Source organism: Ceratotherium simum, chromosome 22, assembly GCF_057802395.1.
Source record: "Ceratotherium simum simum isolate JZ-2026a chromosome 22, ASM5780239v1, whole genome shotgun sequence".
Classification (NCBI taxonomy): domain Eukaryota; kingdom Metazoa; phylum Chordata; class Mammalia; order Perissodactyla; family Rhinocerotidae; genus Ceratotherium; species Ceratotherium simum.
Window position 1 is genome coordinate 40,800,604 of NC_141921.1, and position 22,817 is coordinate 40,823,420.

Sequence of the window (22,817 nt, forward strand, 5' to 3'; positions counted from 1 at the left end):
GTAACCAGAGGCCAGCTCACGTAGGACCTTGTAGGCAGTTGGCGTTTATACTGAGTGAAATAGGGGGCTACTGGAAAGTTCTAACAGAGAAATATGGTATGATTGACTTATATTCAAAAGAATCACTCCAGCTGCTACGAGGAAGACAGAAAACTCTAGGTGGACAAAGGTGGAGGCAGGAAGACAAGAGAGGAGCCTACTACTCCTCCAGACGAAGAGCAGGGTGGGGAGATGAGGGTGGCATGGGAGGTGGTAGAAAATGGTCAGACTCTGGATCTACTTAGGAGATGAAGCTGACAAGAAATGCTTGTTGACTAGGTGTGGTGAGAGAGAGGAGTCAAGAGGATTCCACAGCAACTGCAATAATCCTGTTTACTAAACTGTAGAAGACTGAGGGAAAAGCAGGCTTAATCTGTGCATGTGTGCACACTGCAGTGGGATTCAAGAGTTTACTTTGGATATGCTGAAGTCTGAGGTACCCGATCGACATCCAAGTAAAATTATTAAGTAGTTAGTTATATATCGGACTCAAGTTCAACAAAGAGGCTGAGCCTAGAAATGCACAAGTCCTCAGACTAGAAATGGTATTTGGAGCATGGGACTGGACGAGGTCATATGGAGAGTGAACATAGGAGAGAGGAGGGAAGACTGTCCCTCAGGTGACTCCAGTCCTTAAGAGGTTGGAGGAATGGCCAGTGAGGTATCTGGAAAGCCAAGAGAGAAGTGGCCCTTAGACTAAGTACAGAAAGTTTCAAGGAAGGAACCATCAGCTGTACAAAACTGCTGATGGGCTGGGTCAGATGAGAACTGAAAATTCAATTTATCAAGGTGGAGGTGCAGTGATCACAACAGTTTTAGTGGAGTAGTGGAGTTCCTAAGAGAATGTAAGGAGGAGTGACAGACAGGAAGACTTATAAGCAACTCCTTCAAGTTTAGCTATAAAGGAAAGCAGAGAAGTGGGGTAGTGGCGGGAAGGAAACACAGGGACAGCAGGGGACCCTAAGAGAGAACGTGTTAAGCACATTTAAGGCTGATAGGGATGGTCCATAATGCTGCTTTCTCATAGTACCACCTGAGTCTCTGTTGAATACACCCCTTTTACTGTACACACTTGAAGAGTTAAGAAAGGCTCTGCAGAGGAGGCAGCACTACTCTGACTTCTCCTGGCTGTTAACTGGCTCTTCCTCCACTCACTGGACAAATATTTACCATATGCAGGTACCAGGTGAACAAGACTGTCCAGATCCTTATCCTCACAGAGCTTCACTTTAACAGGAGCTACATACAAGTAAGCAGGAAGCAACACTATAGTAAATTAATGGTCATGCTTGTGGAAGTACATGCTGCTATGGAAGCACAGAGGAAGAACATCCAGGGCTTGGTTAATTAGGGAAGGCTTCTTAGAGAAAGTACCAAGGAGGCTGAACCTGAAGGTCAAGGATAGAAGAGGAAAAGTAAGCAGAAGGAGTTAAAACATGTAGCACATGGTAAATTAGTCTGGACTTATCTAGGGGCAAAGGGGATCCATTAAGGTATTTTAAAGCAGGAGAGTGCCATTTGGGAGACTTGGCTGCAGTGTGGATTAAGGGATTGGGAGGAGGACACTACCGCAAGCAGAAGACCCACTGTGATGCAGTGGTAATGGAAGGAAGATGTTGGCTGCCTACACTAAGAGAAGTAAATGGAAAGAAGCAGTAGAGGCAGAAAAAAGTGGCCAGACTGTCCAGACAGAAGAGGCCCGTTAACAGACCTGGTGACTGCCTGGATACCAGGGGTAAGGAGGGTTAAAAAGGCCAACGGTTCCAGGCTCTGCAAACGTGAGGTATCAATACAAGCTTGCTTACTCAGGCCTGGCCTTCCTGCTGTTTCCTAGGAACATCAGTCTGACGTTACCCATCTGTTACTACATTTACCAGCAATGAGGTTTCTGCCTCTAAATAGAAACTAGCCTTCTCATCCCCTAGAACAATTTCATAAATTCCATGAGTTTTCCACAAACTGGGAAATCAGTCATTTGATGGTGATAATGTATTTCAAATTTGGAGCTAATTCCCTTTTGAAATACCTTTTCAACAAAGACTCAGCATGTTGCTTAAAAAACTCAAAATGAGACAACATAAAAGGAAAATACTATCTCCAAGGCTCAGAACTTTCTTTATAGAGTTCATTTTCAGCCAAAATCTGCGGCTTCTTTTAATGGAAAAAAAAAATTTCTTTCCCTGTGACTGGTAAACCATTCCAGATTTAAAACTGTCCAAAGTAATATGAACCAACACATGCACAGCTCTATTAACTAGTAAGGCCCATACCGAAGTGTGTCCACATACCCAATGAGGTCTGTTGAGGTTTAAACATAAAAGAAGGTTTGGAGAACATGAGGAAGAGTCTGGACTGTTTGCTCAGTATGTAGACCACTTGCTGAGGACAATGCAGAACATTCAGGAGAGGCCGACAGCTACACTGTACAGAACCCATTGCATCTTGGCCAGCTATTCCACAACAGGGAAACATTAAATATCTTTTTTCATGGGACCTGATGTTATATCAGGGAAAATAACTCTTGAATTACTAAGGGGAGAGGAGGCTGTTGTATGTTCTTCTTTGATTCTGCTACTAAAGGTAGTGATGTATTTGTATTTTTGTTGTTGTCCAAACAAATGTCTTACTTAGCAAATCTGCTACCAGCAGGCAGAACTCAGTTTTATGAGGCTCTGGGAAATAAACCTGTCTATTCTTGCTTCATAAAATGCCACAGGAAATTACAATCCTTTAGGAACATCATTACCACAAAAAGTGCTAATACAATGGCTTAAAAGGCATCCAAAATATTTTGTTAGGTTTTTTACCTCTACAAAAGATTCTTGAGTCACAAGTCTATACTTTGAAATTGGCCTATTTGGGTCACTATGAACACTCTTGAGCAAGCTCCAGTCTCCGCATAAATTGGCCACGTAACAAATTAAGACACACCCCCCTCATTTCTAGTATCAACAGTCTCAATATGGCGGCTCAACTGCAATGGGCACAGGGCAATCTGCCTTTCTGATTAACTTTCCATCCATGCCTCTCTGTGAATTCTTACATCATGGAAGGCCTAGAATATGAATCCTCACATGGTTCTATAAAGAAGAAAATTTTGTGTGGAGGAACACAAAGAGATAAAACAGGAATTTAAATTCTAACAAAAGATAGAAACATTTTTTATTCTGTACACTTTTCATTCTGATATATAAAATCAAAGGTGTTTGACATTTTAAGTAAATTTTTGATTGAAATGCAAAACATACATAAAGTATATAAATCATAAGTATACAGCAAGATAAGATGTTTACAAAGTAAAGACACGGATGGACCCACCCTGTGGCACAGTGACAAACTAGTACTAGCACTCCAGAAGACCCCCACGTCCCTGCCAGTCTGACTTCTATCACCATAGATGTGTTTTGATGATTTTGAACTTTATAAATTATTTATAAATGCATCATATAGTATGCTTCACTTTATTTTAACCAGGGAATAAGTTCATTGTTAACAGAAAAGGGGGATGTGGAAGGCTCAATTCACCATATGACATGCAGGTGGCCTTTTTGCTGTTTAACCTTTTATAGTTCTTGGATGATTCTCAGAAGGGCATTCCTAGGAGATACAAAGGTGAAGTAACTGGTGATACATACCGGAATCAGACAAGTCCAAGAACCAAGCTTACCTTCCGCAGAATCTCTCATATTTGCAGAGGTGAAATCTGGCTCACTTGTCTTCAGCAGTATGTCTTCAATTTTGTTTGTTTTGTTTTTATTTTCCTGGGATTTTTTCTTCCCTGAAACACATTATTATTTATTTGTTTGTTTGTTTCTTTATGCATTCATTCATTCATTCACTCACTATTATCCTGAATTCCTGAAGGAGACAATTACTAATCCAATCACAGCAAATTGTATATTTCTAGGCAATTACCACTTCAGCTTCCTAAAGAAAGGAATGAATGATCAATATGAATACTTTTAAGCCATGTCAGGGGAAAAAAAAGAAACCCATAAATCCTGCATTTTTTAAAATCTTGGGCATTAGTTCCCTCACAGCTATAATAGCTATCAAACAAATAATATATTCCAGAAAAGTTAACAACATTGATGTCAGAGGAAAATTAGAGGACAGCACTGAGTTTCGATACCACACAAACAACAGGGACTGGCAGAAGTCTGATTATTCATAAGAAGCACATTAGAGAAACACAATATAGTATAACTTGGGGCCCTTTTAGTTACGATATGATTATCCGTAATCGTCAAAGTGAAACAACAGAAGCAGAGATTCTGCTGAACTGCAAGGGACAGACATGCACAATGGCTTAAATAGCAAATGCAGAGTAATTATGAATAATTCACTGTCAGCCGGCATGGCACTCAGAGGGTCCTGAGGGACTCGACTCCAGGTCCAGTACAATTCAATATTTCATTAACGATTCAGAGAGTGGAATTCAAGAAACACTAACTGCATTCCAAGCGATACCGCAGTTCAGAAGATAAGATTAAAATGCAACACATTTCTGACAAGCTGGAACAATGAACTCAAGTCACCAGATATTCAATAAGGATAAACAATTCTCTATAGAAGTACAGTCTCTTTGGGATTTAACCAGAATTTGTGACTATTCTTGTCTATTTTTTAAATTATAAGTTTCTTATTCTTGGTAGCTTTTGTTTTTTAGTTTTCAGAATCAGAATGGGTTCCCGTTCATCGTCCTCAAACATTTCCTTCTCTTTCTGCAATGCTGTCCCCGACTAGGTCTCAAATAGCTCCTGGGGCTGTCCTTTCTCTTTCGGAACAAGCCTCTCGCCACCTTTATCTCTGAATTCATAAAATAACAAACTAGAAACCACTCACAGCTTCTGCAAAATGGTATTCTCCATATCAGAAAATCACTACAGAGGAGCTTTAGACAACAGATGAAAATGAGGTCAGAGACACAAAACATTATCATTGAAAAGATCATAATGACTAAAAATAGAAACATCGATTACAATACAAAGCAAATACTTATCCTAAAAAACACCACCAGATTTTGATAAATATTAAAGAGATGCAACAAAAAAAGTATGAAATACTTAATAATCAGCCCCTTACTTTGTTAGTCTTAAAAAGGAAGTTCTAAAATACCATTTTAAATCCCTAATTCTTCAGCCTGTAAAAAAAAACAAACAGATGTTTTCTGCAACTATGAAAACGAAGCTCAAACTCCTGATAACACATCTATCTGTTCAATTCCAAAGGCAGCTAAAACGGAACTCAGGACACAAGCATGCATGTCACTGGAACCACAGTCTGAAGGGAACAGAAGCCAAGAGTCTGCATGGAAACGGCTGATTCAGGCCCCCAGGTGGCAGGATTATAAGGCAATCCTCTCTGCAAGTGGCAAGGAGACAGAAACACCTTTTCACAGTGAGAGCAAACCTCCTCTTCCAGTTCTTTCTCCCTGTGTCAACTTCCCAGCACTTAGCGTACATCTGATGATGACAAAGGCTCCTGAGGAATCCAGCTGTGCTGAAGGGAATTTGGCTTCTACCCCCTCTCAACCAGTTTTCATATCCTCACTAGGACATATGCCCTTCCCTGTGTGTGATGCCCAGTCTCTATCAGATTACTGGTGGCACACAATGCAAATACAAATGATTATCTGGCTACTAACATAACTACTCTAGCACTGCAGTTCACATCTGATGAGATCCACGAAAAGGGCTCCTGGTGCCCTCAAGACGCTTGACTCACAAGTTATATTCAGAAAAGTTTTTCCCTGGATCAAAACCACAAAATTGTATAGACGTCAGTACCACCCCATGGACCTCAAACAAGCCAAGGAATATGACCCTTTCTCATTGAGCTCTTACTTTCTACTTTGTACAGGTAGCAGCCTTCAAAATAAAGAAAAATAGAGGTACAGTCTAAACCGTGCCCTTTAAGCACAAACTTTACATACGTTAAAAAAAAGTCACACTGTAAAATTTAATAGAAATACAGATGTCAATTTGCTATAATACAATCCCTTGCAAAAGCAACTCAAAGATTTTCTGCAACCTCTCAAGCACTATGCAAAGCTAGTTAGCAGGTCATACACAAAAAGTAAACTGGCCTAATAGAACATTAAATAAGTGAAATTTCTAGATTTATATTATAATAAAGCGAAGCACAGCTTTAATAATACCATTCATTAATATGTACTGAGAATGAAATCACATAGCTACCTAAAAGTAAAACTGCTATTTTAAGTTTTATTCCCTGCCTAAAAGAATATTAGAACACCTAGCTGACACTGAATATCAAATGTCTATTTTTGGACTCTCCAAACCTATCAGCAAAGAAGTGTCCCCCTCCCCCCGGCTCCCCATCCCTAGGTGCCTTCTTTAAAAACCATGACCAGGAAACCCTGATCCCCCGGGAAGAGAAGCCACTTGTGGTGGGGACCTCTGCATCCTATTCGGAGGGCTAACGAGAGTACCCCTGCCACAGGCTGCTACATGCTACCTGGCTGTCCCAACCTGCAGCACGAATGACATTTGTAGAGGGATCATTCTCTGTTATGGGGCTTTTCAATGTGTCAGAGGATGCTTAGCAGCATGCCTGACCTCCACCCACTAGATGCCAGTGGCAGCCCCCTTCTAGCTGTGACAAGCAAAAGTCTCCAGACATGGCCAAATGTTCCCAAGAGGAGGGAGTGTCTCCCTAGGTTAAGAATGACTGGGCTAAACCAACATAACATGGGTCACTACAGACATAAGGGACTCTGAAGTCTATATATCTATTAAACATTTAAAAAGTATCTGAATAACACTAATAAACCAATTCTAAAAACTAAGGAATGGAACAATTAAATGTACCTCCAAAGTACCTTTGGTGAACACCGACACACTTAGTCTATGACGGAAATGAGTCTATCATGAATCTAAATATCATTCATTCGTGGAACTGAGACTATCTGATACATGAAATGATTTTCTCAATCTTAATCAGAACCATCTAACACCCGAGTTATTTCCCATTGGGACCGCAGACTAGAGGTGAAGGGGCTATTGAAATCACCTATTTTGAAGGAAAAGGAAGGCCAGGGCCCCAGGGGGATGAATCAGTCTACGACAGAACAGAAATTAGGAGCCGGGCGTCCTGACTCACACTTAGATATGCTTGGTGTCACTCACAAGGCCAGATACTGCCCTAACAGGTGGTGGAACCTGCTACACATCCTTAAATCAGTAACTTTTTTTCCTGATACTTGGTTTCTGTTCTATTTATAATCAAATTAAAAGAAAAAACAAAAACAAGCCTATAATCAAAAACAACCTATAATGATTTTTACAAGGGGGTGAGGGGACTCGTTGGTTTCTCTCTATGCGGCAGGAGGCACCTCAAGCACGGGTCCGGCAGAGCCCACTGGGAGCCTGGTAAGCACACATGTGCACTTACCATCAGGTTCCTGAAGGGTCCTACATAGAGGCTATTGCCAGCTGCGTGCTCCACTTGGTCTAAACAAGAAAGATACAGGAATGAAACACAAGGAAAGTGAAATGGAAACGACGACAAAGAACATAATGAAGGACAGGACTAAACTGTATGTATAAAAGGAAAAGAAATACACAGAGTTATGAAGAAAATAGAATGAAACAGAAGGAAAATAGCAGTTACCTACTGTATCAAGGTTCTCACACACACACACAAGTTAGTCTTTAAGTGTGTTCTTAGTTGCTGACAGGACCAGTGCAGTATACTTACTCTCCGGCCTGTGCCAGGCCTGTGTTGTAAAATTGATGCTGTCACCACTGCGTACCATTTCTGCTAGAAGACCGAAAGTCCCAATCCATGCCTCTCACTTTACAGAGACACCCAAGGACTGGAGACACGCAGCCATCTGCCCGAGGTCACACAACTAAATTAGCTCTAGAGCTAGAATTAAAACCCGAGGAGGATGATGCTAAAATTGTTCTTTCTACTACATTTATTTCTTAAGACCAATAATGGCACAATAAGAATATCTTATTCTTTACAAAGCACTTTATATCCATTTTTTCACTTGGTTTCAAGGGCAAATGAAAGAAAAGTGGTATAAAGACTTCCACTGCATTTATAGAAAAGGAGTAACAATCAAATTAGATAAAGATTTTTTTCCATTTCAATTTTATCTTATGCCAGAAACAAGTATCGCTCAATAGCACAGAACCCCAATCTGAGCAAATATGATTCACCATTAAATAATATCAATAAAACTGGATGTTCTAGTGAAATAGCCTCCATATAGAGAATCTGACAGCCATAATGACTACTTTTTAAACACGATGTGGAGCATTATACTGCAAGTGTCTGGGATGCAAGTGGCAAAACCAAAATTGCCTAAAGCATCACATGAATAATTTACCCTAGGTCTGGACTGTGTTCTACTGTTCTAATAAACTGGACAAACACTAGAAAATTCTAGAATGATGTTTCACTTAAAAATGTTCAGGCATCAGAGAGAATGCAAAATTCTAGAAGGCTTGCTCAAGTTACATTAAAAATTCATCACAACAGTGAAGGCTCATGCATTTGGTGATTTAAATGAATTAAATTTAGAACCATATGTAACTCAAAGTATGCTGCCTCCTCACTGGGGAGATACCCACTCTGGAGTATAAAATTAGAATTCAGCATCAGTGCAGAGAAGCCGGTCTACCAATCTCTGTTTGGAGGGCCCACCATCTCCCTCAGATACACAGCTGACTCCAAACCAGGTGAGGCCCCACCTGTGAGAGTTCCACAATCGTACCACAAAAGGTCATCGAGGACATAAGCTGCCCTGAACGGGATCCGTAATCAACTCCCCCAAAGGTAGGTTGTGCCTGCTGCCCCAGTTCCTCACCCCACATTCAGCCCTTCATCCCTGCAACTGAACTTTCACCTCTCCACTCTGCTGGAACTCCACTTTCCACGGTTACCACTGATCTCACAACTGCAAAACCCAAAATTTCTTCAGGCTTTACGTGCCCCAAGTTTCTCCTTTGCATTTGACAGTTTGATGGTCTTATATTCTTAAAATTCCTCTCCCCAGCCTTATGACACTACCATCCAGGATCTCCTCCTTTCGTGACCATTCTTTTGCAAAATATTCCTCTTCTTCCTGCCCCTAAATGAGAGGGTCCCTCCAGGAAATCTGAAGATTGGAAGCATGCTTTCATATGAGGTTAAAGAAAGGCTTCGACAAAGGTACAGATCTTAGAGAACAGAATAGACATGGAATAATGGAATTAATGGGCTACATTAAAAAGTAAGAGAGAAGAACCCTAAGATCTAGAGAGGGAGCCTTAAAGATGGTCTTAGTCTGCTTCCCAAACACACTCTGATCTTTACCTCATTATATATGAATTGCCTAAAATCTCACAGCAAGTTTGTAGCACAACTGGGGCTTTTATTCCCACCCAATTCACTACTCCAACCACTGTGTTCCAGCAGCCTTGTCAGGGAGTGACACTTTCTGGGGTCTAATTGCACCCTTAAAAAAGAGAATTCACAGTGCCATCTGCATTTCAGGCAAGTTTGAGAAATTCATCATTAATATATAAAGTCAGTATCCATCTTTTTGAATCTTGAAAAGGCAAGGGTGTGATTTTCAGGACAGCAGGCCAGCGTGGCCCTAACATCAGCACTCAGGACGTCCGGTTTAGAGATAAGTCCGAGTTCCGAAAGCAAGATGAAAAGCTTAACTGGGGAAAAAGCATAAAGTGCACGTGAAATGACTTCTTTACTAAGATTTTTAAAAAAGCCCACAAGCCCACAACAGATCAGGTAGTAAGGAAGGGGAATCTGGAGAAGAGCAAAGTTCTCAGCTTAAAGAACGACCACAATGATGTCACACGTGAGCTGGTAAAGGGTGGTCAGCGTTAGACCTCAGCACTGTTTTACATCTGCTGGTGGTTTAACGTTCTGCAGTTGGTGTGATGAGTAGAGAGGAGAGAAGCTGGAAACTGATATATAAAACTAAGTTTTCCTCAAGGAATTAATGGTCCATTTCAATATCCTTAATGTGTGCTTAAAAAAAGAAGATAATGACTTGGGTACCGTGGAATCATGAGAAGTCATGAGAAAACAACTGGGAACCTGGGCAGCAGGACTGATGAAAGAACAGCGCCCCGGAAAGTGTGACCAGAGAGGCTTCCACAGAGGTCAACAGTGTGACCCCCCAAGGGACGTGCTTACCAGATGGTTAGAAGTGGCCGTCACAAAGGAGGGATCAGTGAGGAAACAAGCCACTCAGGGCCCAGCCCCATCAGTCCACAGCGTTTGAAGGAGACAAGTCTGAAGGCGTAAGATGCTGCACAGTTGGTTTTCATGTAAGTAATATGCTATACATTTTCCTTAGATTTCTTTTACAGTTAAAATAACTTTGAAATGTACCTGATAGTAAAAAATTCTGTTAAGCTCCTTGGGCATAATTTCAAATCTTTTTCTGTAAACTCACCAAGAGCCGTCCGTAATCCTGGAGGCAAATTACACAAATAAAACCTCTCTGGTTTTAAGTTGCTCGTGGTATTAAAACAGGACTCTAGGCTTTGCTTCCAACAGAAACAATGGAAAAGTTCTGGATTTTTCAGTGTTGCAGATCACAGTATAAATTCCTGGAATGCCTGTGTCCTGCCAGGGGGTGCACAGCCTTTGCCGCTGTGGAGACTCCGGCTCCCCAACTCTTCCAAATGTCAGGCTGATGGGACACAGCAAAGATCACATCTGAAGGGAGCTTTTACTTTCTCTAAAAAAGGCTTTTAGTGGCTTTGACTGCATAATTCCAAGTACGAGAAAGGGCTCCCCAAATAAACTTTAATAAATTCAAATTAAGAAAGCATTACATTTCCTTATACTCTTTGGAACCTCAAAAAGTCTTGTGGCATGAATAAAATGATTTTAGAGACTAATTAAATATCTCTGAAACTTAAGCTGCCAGCCTGTTCTACTTTATAATTATTTTAATCTCTAGGGTTCTTCTCATGGATTTTCAGTAGCTTTTATTTTACAGGGAAAAAATATATGTATCTAAAGTCTGAAAACCTTACATATAAAAAGTGAATTGGCAACCACAAAGTGAAGAACCTAATTCAAGTTCAGGTGTCAGTCCCCTGTGGCCAAACAAAGCAGGACTGGGAGCTGTGCAGAGAAGTGGTGCGGTATAAGAGCCTGGCAACCACCCAAAACAGAGGGGACGGCCACACCCTCGAGACTTGGTTATTCTCAGCTAAAAGGAAGTCCTTTTTTTCCTCTCAAAGCGCATGATAAATTTTACAATACTATACCCTGATGAATTAACTATAAAATTTAAAATATTTTCTGGAAGTAAAATCTAGATATAAATCTGAGTCAAGACACAACTGCAACACTGAAAATTCATTCTCTACATTTGTTTACAGAAATGCTCACAGGAGCAATGGTCAAGCCATATCACTAATGAATAAGACCAGCCTACAATGTGTCCACAGACGTGAACCGAAAGGAGAGACAGTACGATGTGGGCAAGTGGCTCCCAGTAATTACTGATGAGGGTATGATAGCTATCTCCCTATCTGTCTGCATTTTCTAATCTTTCTAGACGAACATTTGGTTACATTATGCAAAAAATAAAGGAGTAATTTTTTTAAAAAAAGCAACACCTACAAAAGCAAAATTAATGAGACCACTGAAAATGTTTCCATTGGGTGAGATTAACAAGCAATTAACAAGCAATTTTATAACAGTACAATTTGGAAAAGGCCTCAATTTTCCACTTTGCCTGCACAGCAAAAAGTACTGCTGAAGTATTTCTCTGTTTTCTATCTCCTACCTGTACACCCACAACATAAGTGTCCAGAAAAAAGTACTATCCCCAGAAATACCAAATCCACAACACACACATAGTTATAAAGATTTAAAAAGGATTTAAACTATTAGTAACAGACATTATTAAACAGCCAAAACTGCTTACACATTCATATTACCACTGCTAACCTTTTGGTGTATATCCTTCCACTCTTTTTCCTATGCCTCACATTACTTCAAACAAAAATTAATTGGTCTCCTCCATTTGAACAGCCACACACCTCCTATTCTGTCTTGTTTCACTGTAGTTGGTTATTATACCCAACATTATTTAAATAAAAAATCTATTTCAAACCATCATGTTAAGTGTTTCCCAGATATAAGCTGAGGGTCAATGTTTTGGCAGTTGGACTGTGATAATCGAGTACTGTTCACTAGCTTTTATTTTGCTTCTACTAAAATGCAAAAACTAGGCAATGGCATTTGAATATGCCACATCTTGGTACAGGTTTAAGAAAGTTGTTTATAAAGACAAGAGAATTTACAGAATATTAAACTACCTAATCACTTGGACCTACCATGAAATGGGACACTTTTATTCCAGTATAATTTTTAAAACGCTTCAACACTATTGCTAGATGATGTCATTCCCTTCTGCCCAAGACCTTTTCCAGACCCTTCCATGCCTGCAGACATGCCCCTCTCGGAGTGCAGAACTGACAAATCGCTGCCCCACGGGAGAAGAGCTTGGACCTCTCGAGGTGTATACATGCACAGGGGCAGGCACCAGCAGACCCGCTCTGACAAACTCAGAACTGCCAAGGCTGTCTTTCAGATTCAAGAAGCAGAGAAGGAACTAAAATGTGTTATCCCCATAAAGTCATTATTTTTTAAATCACAAATTACATTTAAATTCAATTCCGGATTTTTTTCTTATAGATCTCCACCTAAAAACAAAATGCTACTAGCCTATTTAACAACACATCTCATTCTCAGATATACTAGCCTATATCAGACTACCATTCAAACTTAGCCCAAGCTCATTACTCTTGCTAGATTATAACATTTTTTCCTTTACGTACTTTGTAAAGTTTCTGGAATAATGGTGAAGTAGAAGTATTTTGATAATTTTTCTCAGGTGTTTATTATGTACAAGGCACTTTGTTAAGAGTTACAGAGAATACATATACATTACTACAAAGATGTCTGCCCCAGAGGAATTTAAAATTGAAGTTATATGTCTAATTTTGTGAAAAGCAAGCCCCTTTGCAGAAAGGCCCTACTAATGTCAACAAGAAGCAAATTTTGAGTGGGGAAAAAAATGTTCCAAAGAGTCTGTATTTCATTAAAAATAAGAAGGAGGGAAGGAAAGGAAGGAGGGAGGAAGAAAGAATAGGGAAGGACAGGACAGGGAGGTGGGGAGAGGGAGGGAGAGAGATGAGCAGCGGGGTGTAAACAGCCATCCAGCCAGGTAAAGCAAGGATGCTCAGAGAATGGGCTGACCAAGCAGCTGAAATCTGTGACCCTCCTTAGGAGCACAGCCATGGGCCTCCAGCTTTGCTAACAGGCTCCAGAACCAGCACTGAGATGGCAGCCTTTTAGAAACACTCAATCTTACTCGGTGCTGGTCGCCCAGGATTATCCTACATCGTCCCGAGCTGATGCTGCTTCTCTCTTTTACCAATATAGGTAAAATAATGACCCTAGGGAACAAAGCCTGGAGGAAAGCTCACAAAGGACTAGGATTTGACACACAGCTGCCTCGTAGGTCAGTGCCCATGCTGGGAGAAAGGGTCTGCTTCTCAATCCAGCCACTCATTCCACCTGCTCCCAAAAGGTTCCTGTGTCCTCAAGGTCACACATGTTCCCTGGAAAGAGCTGACCCCAACTAAAGTGAGACACTGGACTGCGCTCTCCTCGCCTTCCCCGTGTCAGGGCAGCACTCAGAATAAAGCAGGTCCTCAAAGGACAGAAGCCACACGCTGAAATTCACGAAACTGAAACTATATTGCGCAGCCTTGGGCCATGATTTGATTAATGAGAAATAATCCTGTTCAGGGCAGATGGGAACTAACTACAATACATGCTGGCAATAACTACCTGATACTGTCGTTGGGCCTGACACAGACTCAATAAATGGAATCAATTGTAAAGATTATCCACAGTAGATTCTCCTAAACAAATTACAGAAACTCCACGCCTACAAGTCTAAATTGTCAGCATGTGTTCCTTCTTATGAGGACAATGACATTCTGCTTCCACTAACAATTCCAAATTCATCCATTTGTTTTGTTCGTTTGTTCTACACTGATTCACACGATTCCACTCTGATACCATGATGGAAATGTACAAGTCCAGTGAGGACAGAAGTTTACCAGGAGAAGAGGGAAGGCTGTCAAACACTCACTAACATTTCCATCAATATACATTAATGCTCTAACAGCAGAAGTTGTGAGTATATTTCATTTTTTAAGTCTGTAACTTACTGATTTTATTGCTTCTGTCTCTGCTTAATTTTTTTTTTTTGGTGAGGAAGATCAGCCCTGAGCTAACATCCATGCCAATCCTCCTCTTTTCTTTTTGCTGAGGAAGACTGGCCCTGGGCTAACATCGTCCCCACCTTCCTCCACTTTATATGGGACACCACCACAGCACGGCTCGACAAGTGGTGTGCCAGTGCGCGCCCAAGGTTCCAAGCTCTGGGCCGCCAGAGCGGAGCGCGCGCACTCAACCACTACACCACGGGGCCAGACTGGCCGTGTCTCTGCTTAATTTTTAAAATTAAACATACTAGTTCACTTTAGCTGTTCCCAATCTTTTCGGGAAGAAACCTTAGACCCCTCTGAAAATCAGAGAATACCTCTTCCCTCCCCAGATAGTCACAAATAGACATAAACACAACATTTGGAGGCTCAGAGTCAAGTTGTGAGTTCCTGTAAATGTTCATTATCAACAGGAGTGCTCTGTGTGATCCCTGAAAAAGAACCCCGCCTCCTCAGACTGCTCGATAAACATGATGCACAATCAGGACATTTGTTTCCTTAGAATGGATATGGTCAACTTAATTAGTCACTTCTCCTAAGAAAACAGCTCTTTCACACTTTCGTTTTTTCCTGATTTCACATCAAGATGTAAGATGACAGCGGCCGGCCCAGTGGCGCAAGCGGTTAAGTGAGTGCGCTCCGCTGCAGCAGCCAGGGGTTCGCTGGTTCGGATCCCGGGCGCGCACGGTCACACTGCTTGGCAAGCCATGCTGTGGCGGCGTCCCATATAAAGTGGAGGAAGATGGGCAGGGATGTTAGCCCAGGGCTGGTCTTCCTCAGCAAAAAAAGAGGAGGACTGGCAGATGTTAGGTCAGGGCTGATCTTCCTCAGCAAAAAAAGAGGAGGACTGGCAGATGTTAGGTCAGTTCCTCACCAAAAGAGAAAAAAAAAAAGATGTAAGATGACATTTCCTAATCTGTCATATATAGCACTGAAATTGCTCCCACACAGTTACTTTCAAGGCTCTCTGATCATTTAATATCTAAGAAAAATGCATCCAAAACATCATCCACATAAAATTTAGTTAGAACAGTCCAATAGAGTCATGAGTGGTCTGGACCACATCAAGGTAAGACAGAAGAACAGGAAGACAACAGTTAACCCTTCACTTGAGCAGCAACCAGACAGTGAACCTCGTTTACTTCTGCCCAGGCCCATGCAACAAATCAATGCCAAGCGTTGTCTAACCCATCAACCCAGTAACCACAGATGTCCTAGTTCAGGTAACCAGTGAAATAAGACAGCTTTTAAGAGACACCGGTCTCTAGCACCTGGGCAATTCTCTAGTATCCTGATGTCGATCTAGCTGCAGATCCAAAGAAGCTCTTTACTCTCAGCAAATTTGCAATCTACTGAACTCACTCCATGTCACCAAAGGAAAATACACAGATTTTAAAAGGACATGTTAGAAGATGCTGAAACTGTTTTTTCTTTTTTTTTTTAAGTTCAGAAGTGCCATGATAAGCGAAAGGACAGGCAGAGTCCCCACGGAGCTAATTTTGCTGGTGCCCAGCAACGACAATGGAAAGGACCAAGGTTGGCATGCCACGCGTGTTCCTATGAGGCTCTCACTTAATGCTCACAGCAACCTACAAGGTAGGTCATATCCCCATCTTACAGACGGGTACACTGAATGAAGATCAAAACACAGAGACTAACCCATGCAAAGTCACACTGCTATTAACTGCTGGGGCTGGGATTTGAATCTGGCCTCGTAATTCCAAGGCTATGTTCTAACATGCCACAATCAAGTCCTCATATTGTACATCTCCCAGCACTCAAAAATATAGCTGGGTCAGCAATATTGCCCTTCTTGCCTCCACCCAACGCGCGCACACACAATTTCAGTCTCATTTTAAACAAGTTATCCATTTGCAAAGTACTGATCAAGGTGTACTTAACACAGAAGTAATAGTGAAGCCCAAGCAATACACTCCCACCCCACTAAAAAAACTTTAGATCGTTTTTGGGTTTTTTTCAAGTGCTTTAGCACAGAAATTGAAGTTGGGGGTGGGAGGATTACAACAATCATTCATTATGGAAACAAAGCTTACCAATTCCATGTCCTTTCTGACAACTGTCCATGCAATTTAGAGGACCCTGTCTGTCTAAAACTGAAGAGAGTCAGAAATAGTTCAACATCACTTTTTCCTGATTTAATATTTTCTACACTCTACTGCAACCATGAATTTAATTTAGCTTGGCATACAGACAGCAATTTACATTATTCTCTATCCTGAATTCACCATTTTGATGGAATCAAAACTGCAAATAGATATTAAGCTTAACACTTAAATTTGATCTTCTTATCAAATATTCCTATGATCACACCTAGCAAGGAAAAGATACTTCCTGTGATAATACAGCTAGCAGCTAATAAAACTCCTAAAAACAAGCAAATTTGAAATCTTAAGACCTTGTTCAAAATCCCAACCAAGAGTGAGACTACTGATAGTTATTCCTGTTTATTATTTGTTTTGGATGCCAGTGAGAGGGAAACTGTGTTAACGCTACAAAAACTACAATCCATAATAGGTAAATAGACAAGGAGACTATTCCATGTGTAAAAGATCAAAACTGCAACTAACCAACACCGCGCTGCCTGCAGCATGAACCTGTTAGAAATGAACATGACAGGTCTCCACTGACGCCAACATTACCATGCGCTCAGCGAAGGTACCAAGGCAAGAGGCAGAGGGCAGTGAAGCCCTCATTCCTCAGAGGGACCTCAACATTCTACTTACAGCCAGCAGTCACTTTATTCCATAAACAGATTCTGATCATCTCATACGTTACAGCCAACAGAACCAGAAAGGCATATTCTACACCTCAAACTGGCAAGAAAATAAAAACTGAACCGAAGAGGCCAAACAGCAGAAAGAACAACAAAAGGCACAGAAGTTGCACTGGTGCCCACTCGAAACTGCACTGCAATTTTAAACATTGCACATAATTCAGTTTGGGGGTTCTAAACACTGGTGAACAAACCAGTCTGCCTTCATTTTTGCGGCATGTGGTGTCTCAGGAAACCTACAAAAGACTGCACCAAGAGGAGGATGATAAGTACAAGGAGAAAAGATTGTTTATCATGGTGGCTTACAGAGAAATACAGGGGGAGGGGTATTTTAACCTAAGTAACACTCACTGCTTTTCTTTTTAACCAAAGCAAAGATAATCTTCCTCAACTATACATAGCTGGTAACATATAGCTAATTCATTAAGGTTGAAATTAGGTTTTGGTCATTCAGACACTGATTAAACTAGTAACATATAAAAGTGAAAGTTCTGAAGGTATCAAATTAGCTAGGATTGTAGATGTCATAAACTTATTTTAGACAACGGTATTTTTATATACCACACACAAAAAAAATCCTTATTTTATGGTTAGAATAAATCTCTTGCCTCTGAAAATATTCAAATATTCTCTGTATACTAAAAATAAATATATTAACTAACATGGAACATTTACAATAACTATACCACATTTACCAGATTATTAAAACTTCCATCAAAAAATCTTTTTAAATTTCAGGGTCATGACCACAAAAATGGGGAGAGGGAATAGTTACAACAAATGCTCCAGAACGCTGAGAATTTTCTAGTCTCTTACTCATAATCCCTCAGGACTTTTTCTTCCTAATATACGCACTAAGTTTTAACCTTTTAAACAAAGTTACCGCCTCCTACTTTTCAGAGAAAAGGGTAGAACAGAAAGGAAAACTGCCCTAGACTAAGCAGCGGTCCGTCTAGCTGACTATACACGCGTCTGAGGCGTGGGGGTGGGCTCGCTACATCTTGAAGCAACACGGGGAAAAAGCACTCTCAGTAAAAGTTTCAGGGAGAACCCGCCAGATTACATTTTGTTACACGTGAAAGAAGTTTTTAAGATTTTATAAACAAACACATATTCTAAAGACTCTATCGTGAGATCAAAACCATTGAGAAACCAACCCTTGGCCCTCATGAGGAAAACCCAAGAGTGCTCTCAGACAGGTTAGGGCAACTCCTTTCTCATTTTTGTTTCTTTTTGTGCTTTTCCTCAGGAATGAGTCAAAGCCGCTAGAACAGGAACAGCTTTATCAGCAAACAAAACCTCTTAAGATACTGCTTCAAACAGTTCCAATGAGTTCCTCTTAAAGGAAAAGGTAAAAAAAATAAAAAGCTATGCCCCCCTAAGTAGACATTTGACAAAACAAAAAAACGAATTCCCCATCTTTTATTGGTGTCACATTATAAGGCAGTGAAAGAAAGTAACAAGTACGATTTAACTGATTTATATCCACAAGCAAATCAGAATTGCATTTACAGTTCCTAGATTTAATTTTTAGAGTGTGTGTTAATTAAAACACATTCATGATCTATAACACTCAGATTACGAAAACTTTAAAAATTATATTTTATTCAGTCATTCTCAACGTTTAGCAAGTCATTCTCAACAAAAGAACACTGGTGCAGAGGAGGAAGCTCAACGTCATGGGCTCTTTGAAACCATCAATAAGACAAAATAAAAGAGCTCCAGGATCCTGACCCAACCCCTCTGCCATCCACACTGGAGAGGGAGTTTGGCAAAGACAATGTCTCACTCTATTCTTGTGGTTTCTAAACTGATTTCAAAAATAATATAAAACTTAAGAGAAATGACTTATTCATAAAAAGCCCAAACCGACAAATATGTCGTTAAAAAAACACAACAGACAACAGCCAGCAAGGGATAAAATGTAATGTTAGTGTTTTTGAAAACTGTTTATTTGAAGCACTCAAAGGAATACAATAAATCTATTCAATCCCTAAACCCCCAAAGCAAAAATAACTGAAGGCATTAGTTCTCGCCATAACTTGGCTTTCCAACACCAATGACTTCACTTAATCACACTGCCTTATTATTTAGGATTAAAGTGGGCAACTCTAAAGTAAGTAGTGAAAATTCTTCTTGGCTAATTAGCAAAGCCTTATAAAACACTGCTACTTATTCAGTGTAACTGTCCTACTTAGAAATATTAGGAATAAAAACCGGAGTTAGGCAAGGCGGAGCCAGTAATTTAGTAGCTGGGTGACTTGAGCAAACCACAGAAGCCCTCTGAGCACCAGTTTCCTCATCTACAAAGAAGGAGAATGATCCCTGCTTTGCAGGGTTCCTGGGAGGATCAGCAATGATGGATACGGAGCACCCAGCGCAGCACTAGGCACCTGCGAGATACGCTCAAGAAACGAGTAACTGATGTCATTGTCACCATCAACAGAAAGCAGTGATTCATCACAGAATGACATGATGTGCTGATAAATGTCAAATCATGAAATATGTCCATATCAAAATACACTGAAATGAATGAAGTCAGCTAGGATCCCTTGTGACATCTGACACTGGTTTAACCTGAGTGGTAAAAAAGAAAAACGGCTGCTTTCAGCATTCCTCTTTTTCATTTTGAGAAACAACAGTAGTGTTTTCAAATAACTCTTGCTTCTCCATGTCGTTCAGCTTCCCTAAACTATGTCAACCAAATTATTAACATTAATAAAAGCAACCTCAGAACTGTCCTTGACAGCACGTAAAATCTGAACAGATAACGCCAACAGAGCACAGGCTAGTCTGACAGCGCAGCTCTCAGTGCTCCACGTCATCTTCACGGGAGGAAACGGCTAGTAATTTCCAACCTGCATAGCGGTGTTCTGGAGTATTTACCCAGTTCTTCAGTTATTTAGAGGCAACTTCAAATATAAACTATACTCTCCTCTCTCTAACTCTCATATGAACCTTAAGTTCAGGTATTCTAACAGCCCATCCGTAAACCGAAATATGAAACTACTCAGGAAAAGGAAACACTCACTGGGTTTTAAAAACAGTAATTAAACTGTAATTTAGAAAACGAATCTAGTTTCATATTTAAGGAAAGCACAGCAAACTGTTTGTTTACTTTCAAATTACAACTGGATTTTTTTAAGTCAACTAAACTATTCTGAACTCATTACAATAAGGGTCTTGTTATTTTTTTTACCTTTTAGAAAACAATTATAATCAAGCCTTTTTTCCATGTTAGGCAAGTCTCGCCTTCCAGTTTACATAAGGACAGAATAACCACGTACGCATAGACAGAGCATAGCATATTCCCTAATATATTCAATTACGACGTTTGAAGCAGTTTTTAATCATGGCATATATTAGGATTTTTGCAAATGCATCCACTAAAATACAGGTGAAAAATTTGCAAAATACTTTAAAAATTTTAGTTCATTGACATACTTTCCCTATGAACAAGGTTATACGTAAGCAAGAATCAACGACACAAAACAAAAATTCTGACCAACTTATTTACCTAAAATCGGAGCAATTCAGTAGCAGCAGATTTAGAAATCACAAAAATTCCCTGACTCCTGCTGAAATAATACTAAAACTGTACTGAGCTTTTAAAAACTGACCACAACAGCAGCAGCAATCAACCCAGCTGGCAACCATCGGAGACAAGGACACCGAAAGCTCCGCAAAGGCATCACTCAGCCGGAAGGCAGCGAGAGCTACAGGAGAGGCCAACGAGGACACCGCTCACTTGGGTCCAATGCAACAAGCTCGAAAGCGATGGAGTATTTAATGCTGGGGCCACATTTCCACAGGAACATCACCACCTCCAACTGTCCCACACCCTGCTCCAGCACCCACAAACAAGATCTAGGGGTGAGTGCCGGTAAGTAAGTGAGCACAGGAGCTGCCCGCCAGGCACCCAGAAGGTTCAGGGCCCACCTGCCATCACCCTCAGGCACCTCGGCCATGCCTCTGCCCTTCAGCTTTGGCTGAGGAGCCTGAAACAGAGCTGTCAGCTGCTATGGAAGGTCAGGAGATCAAACTCCAGTGAAGCCGACCTGTTTTCTGCCTTTATTAAATGTATCCTCTAATTTTAAATTTAAATGGAATCAGTGTTGTCACTTCTACTGCTGTTGCCCACCACAGGCAGAAGTGGACCAACAGCAGCATGTTATGTAAAGGAAAAGGCATGAAAAACCTGGGTTCAAGTTCTGACTCTGACACTCACTGGCAGAGGAAGCTTGGACAAGTTATCCCACCTCGCTCAGTGCCCACTTCCTCCTCTGGGGCTGGTACAAACCATAGAGATGGTTTGCACACCACAGGAGAGGCTAAGCAGGAATGCCTGTGGGAGCGCTCGGCACCCCCCAGCACGACTGCGTCTGGCTGCAGACCGCACACCACTGCCCACACGGCTCTGCGTCTCCATCAGAGCCTCTCGCTGCATGTCTTCTACCTGTTGTCTCACAGTGTCCTGTGACCTCCCATGGCCCTTTGAGTTTTTCTTTCCCCAACTCATGTGTTGCTCTTTCCTTCTTCCCCTCCTCAATTTTGTGACCACAGAGCAGCATCACCGCCTCTCCCAAAGGGCTCCTGCCAACCCCTCCCTATCCCGGGCCCCATATACACATCAACCAAAACACCCAGGAAGTGTGACCTGCACTGAGCTGCAATAAAATGGACGACAGCTCCTCCCTGGATGTTCTAGTCATCTCTCTCATCTTCTCTACCAATCCAGCTGCTAAGCGCAGTGCCTGCTAGAAGAGGGGCCAATGTGTCCATCTACAGAATTGAGTTTCATAATCCTACTCATGGGGGTTTCTAGGTGGCCCTCACTATGCAACCACCCCAGCAATAAACTTCCCAAATTATTAACAGAACACCCAATGTGTTCCCTCCTCCTGGAGCTCTTAGCCCCTAGAATTTGACCAGGCCTGCCCCTGTGCCATCCTTGTCATAGCCTCCCAAGGGCCACCCCTGGCCACCCATTTACAGTCATGTCATACCTCACCCCACACTCAACACACACACCCTTTACTAACAAGACTTGTCTCGTTCATCTGTTGGCCAGTTGTCCCCTCACTCTCTAGAATGTCCTTGGTCATTTTAGTTCTCTGCTCTAACTTGAGCACCTAGAATAGTGTCTGACACAGACACAGCAAACACTTGTTAAATACCAGGCGGCTGGTGGGGAGGGGGGGCCCACATCCATACACTTACAAATTCTCTGACCTGTGGACTCCCTAAGGCTCCTCTGCATGGTCCTGCTGCTCCTCTCTACATTCTGAATGTCCCCCTCCACCCCCTTTCTAAATAAAGACCCCCCAGCCAGCCCAGCATCTCTTTCCTTCTCTGACATCAACAGTCCTTACTGCCTATACCATTAGTTTAGCACTTAGACTTTTTTTTTTTAACTGCCTCCAACAAGTGAATTTGCATGCGGATCTCTTGCCTCCCTAAAGTCACTGAAAGTTTCCATAGACTTTGTCACCTTTGGAGAAGAAAGAATTTCAAATATGTGCAACTTCAAAAAGCGTGAATGTTCTTCATAGTACCAAGGTTTTTTATTTGAATGATTTGGATTGTAGAGACGGATGAAATATTTCCTTTTCAAGCTGATTATAACTTAACTGGTCTGTGGTGACTAAAAGTCACCTAGGTAAATACTATAAACTAGT

At 41.2% G+C, this 22,817-nt stretch overlaps 1 protein-coding gene across 9 annotated transcripts in view; it reads right to left on the reverse strand.

Moving 5' to 3' along the window:
- PRDM2 (PR/SET domain 2) overlaps positions 1 to 22,817 on the reverse strand; it is a 120,511-nt gene that overhangs the window by 43,123 nt on the left and 54,571 nt on the right. For 6 of the 9 annotated variants that reach the window (XM_087446774.1, XM_087446776.1, XM_087446773.1 and 3 more), the window contains one exon: positions 3,707 to 3,817. The exons of 1 other annotated variant lie outside the window; for it this stretch is intronic. In XM_087446774.1, coding sequence (XP_087302900.1) covers positions 3,707 to 3,817 — 111 coding nt within the window. Of the gene's footprint in view, positions 1 to 3,706; positions 3,818 to 7,455; positions 7,515 to 22,817 lie in introns of those variants that run through there. 2 more of the 9 variants (XR_015555848.1, XM_087446777.1) reach the window with 1 other exon arrangement.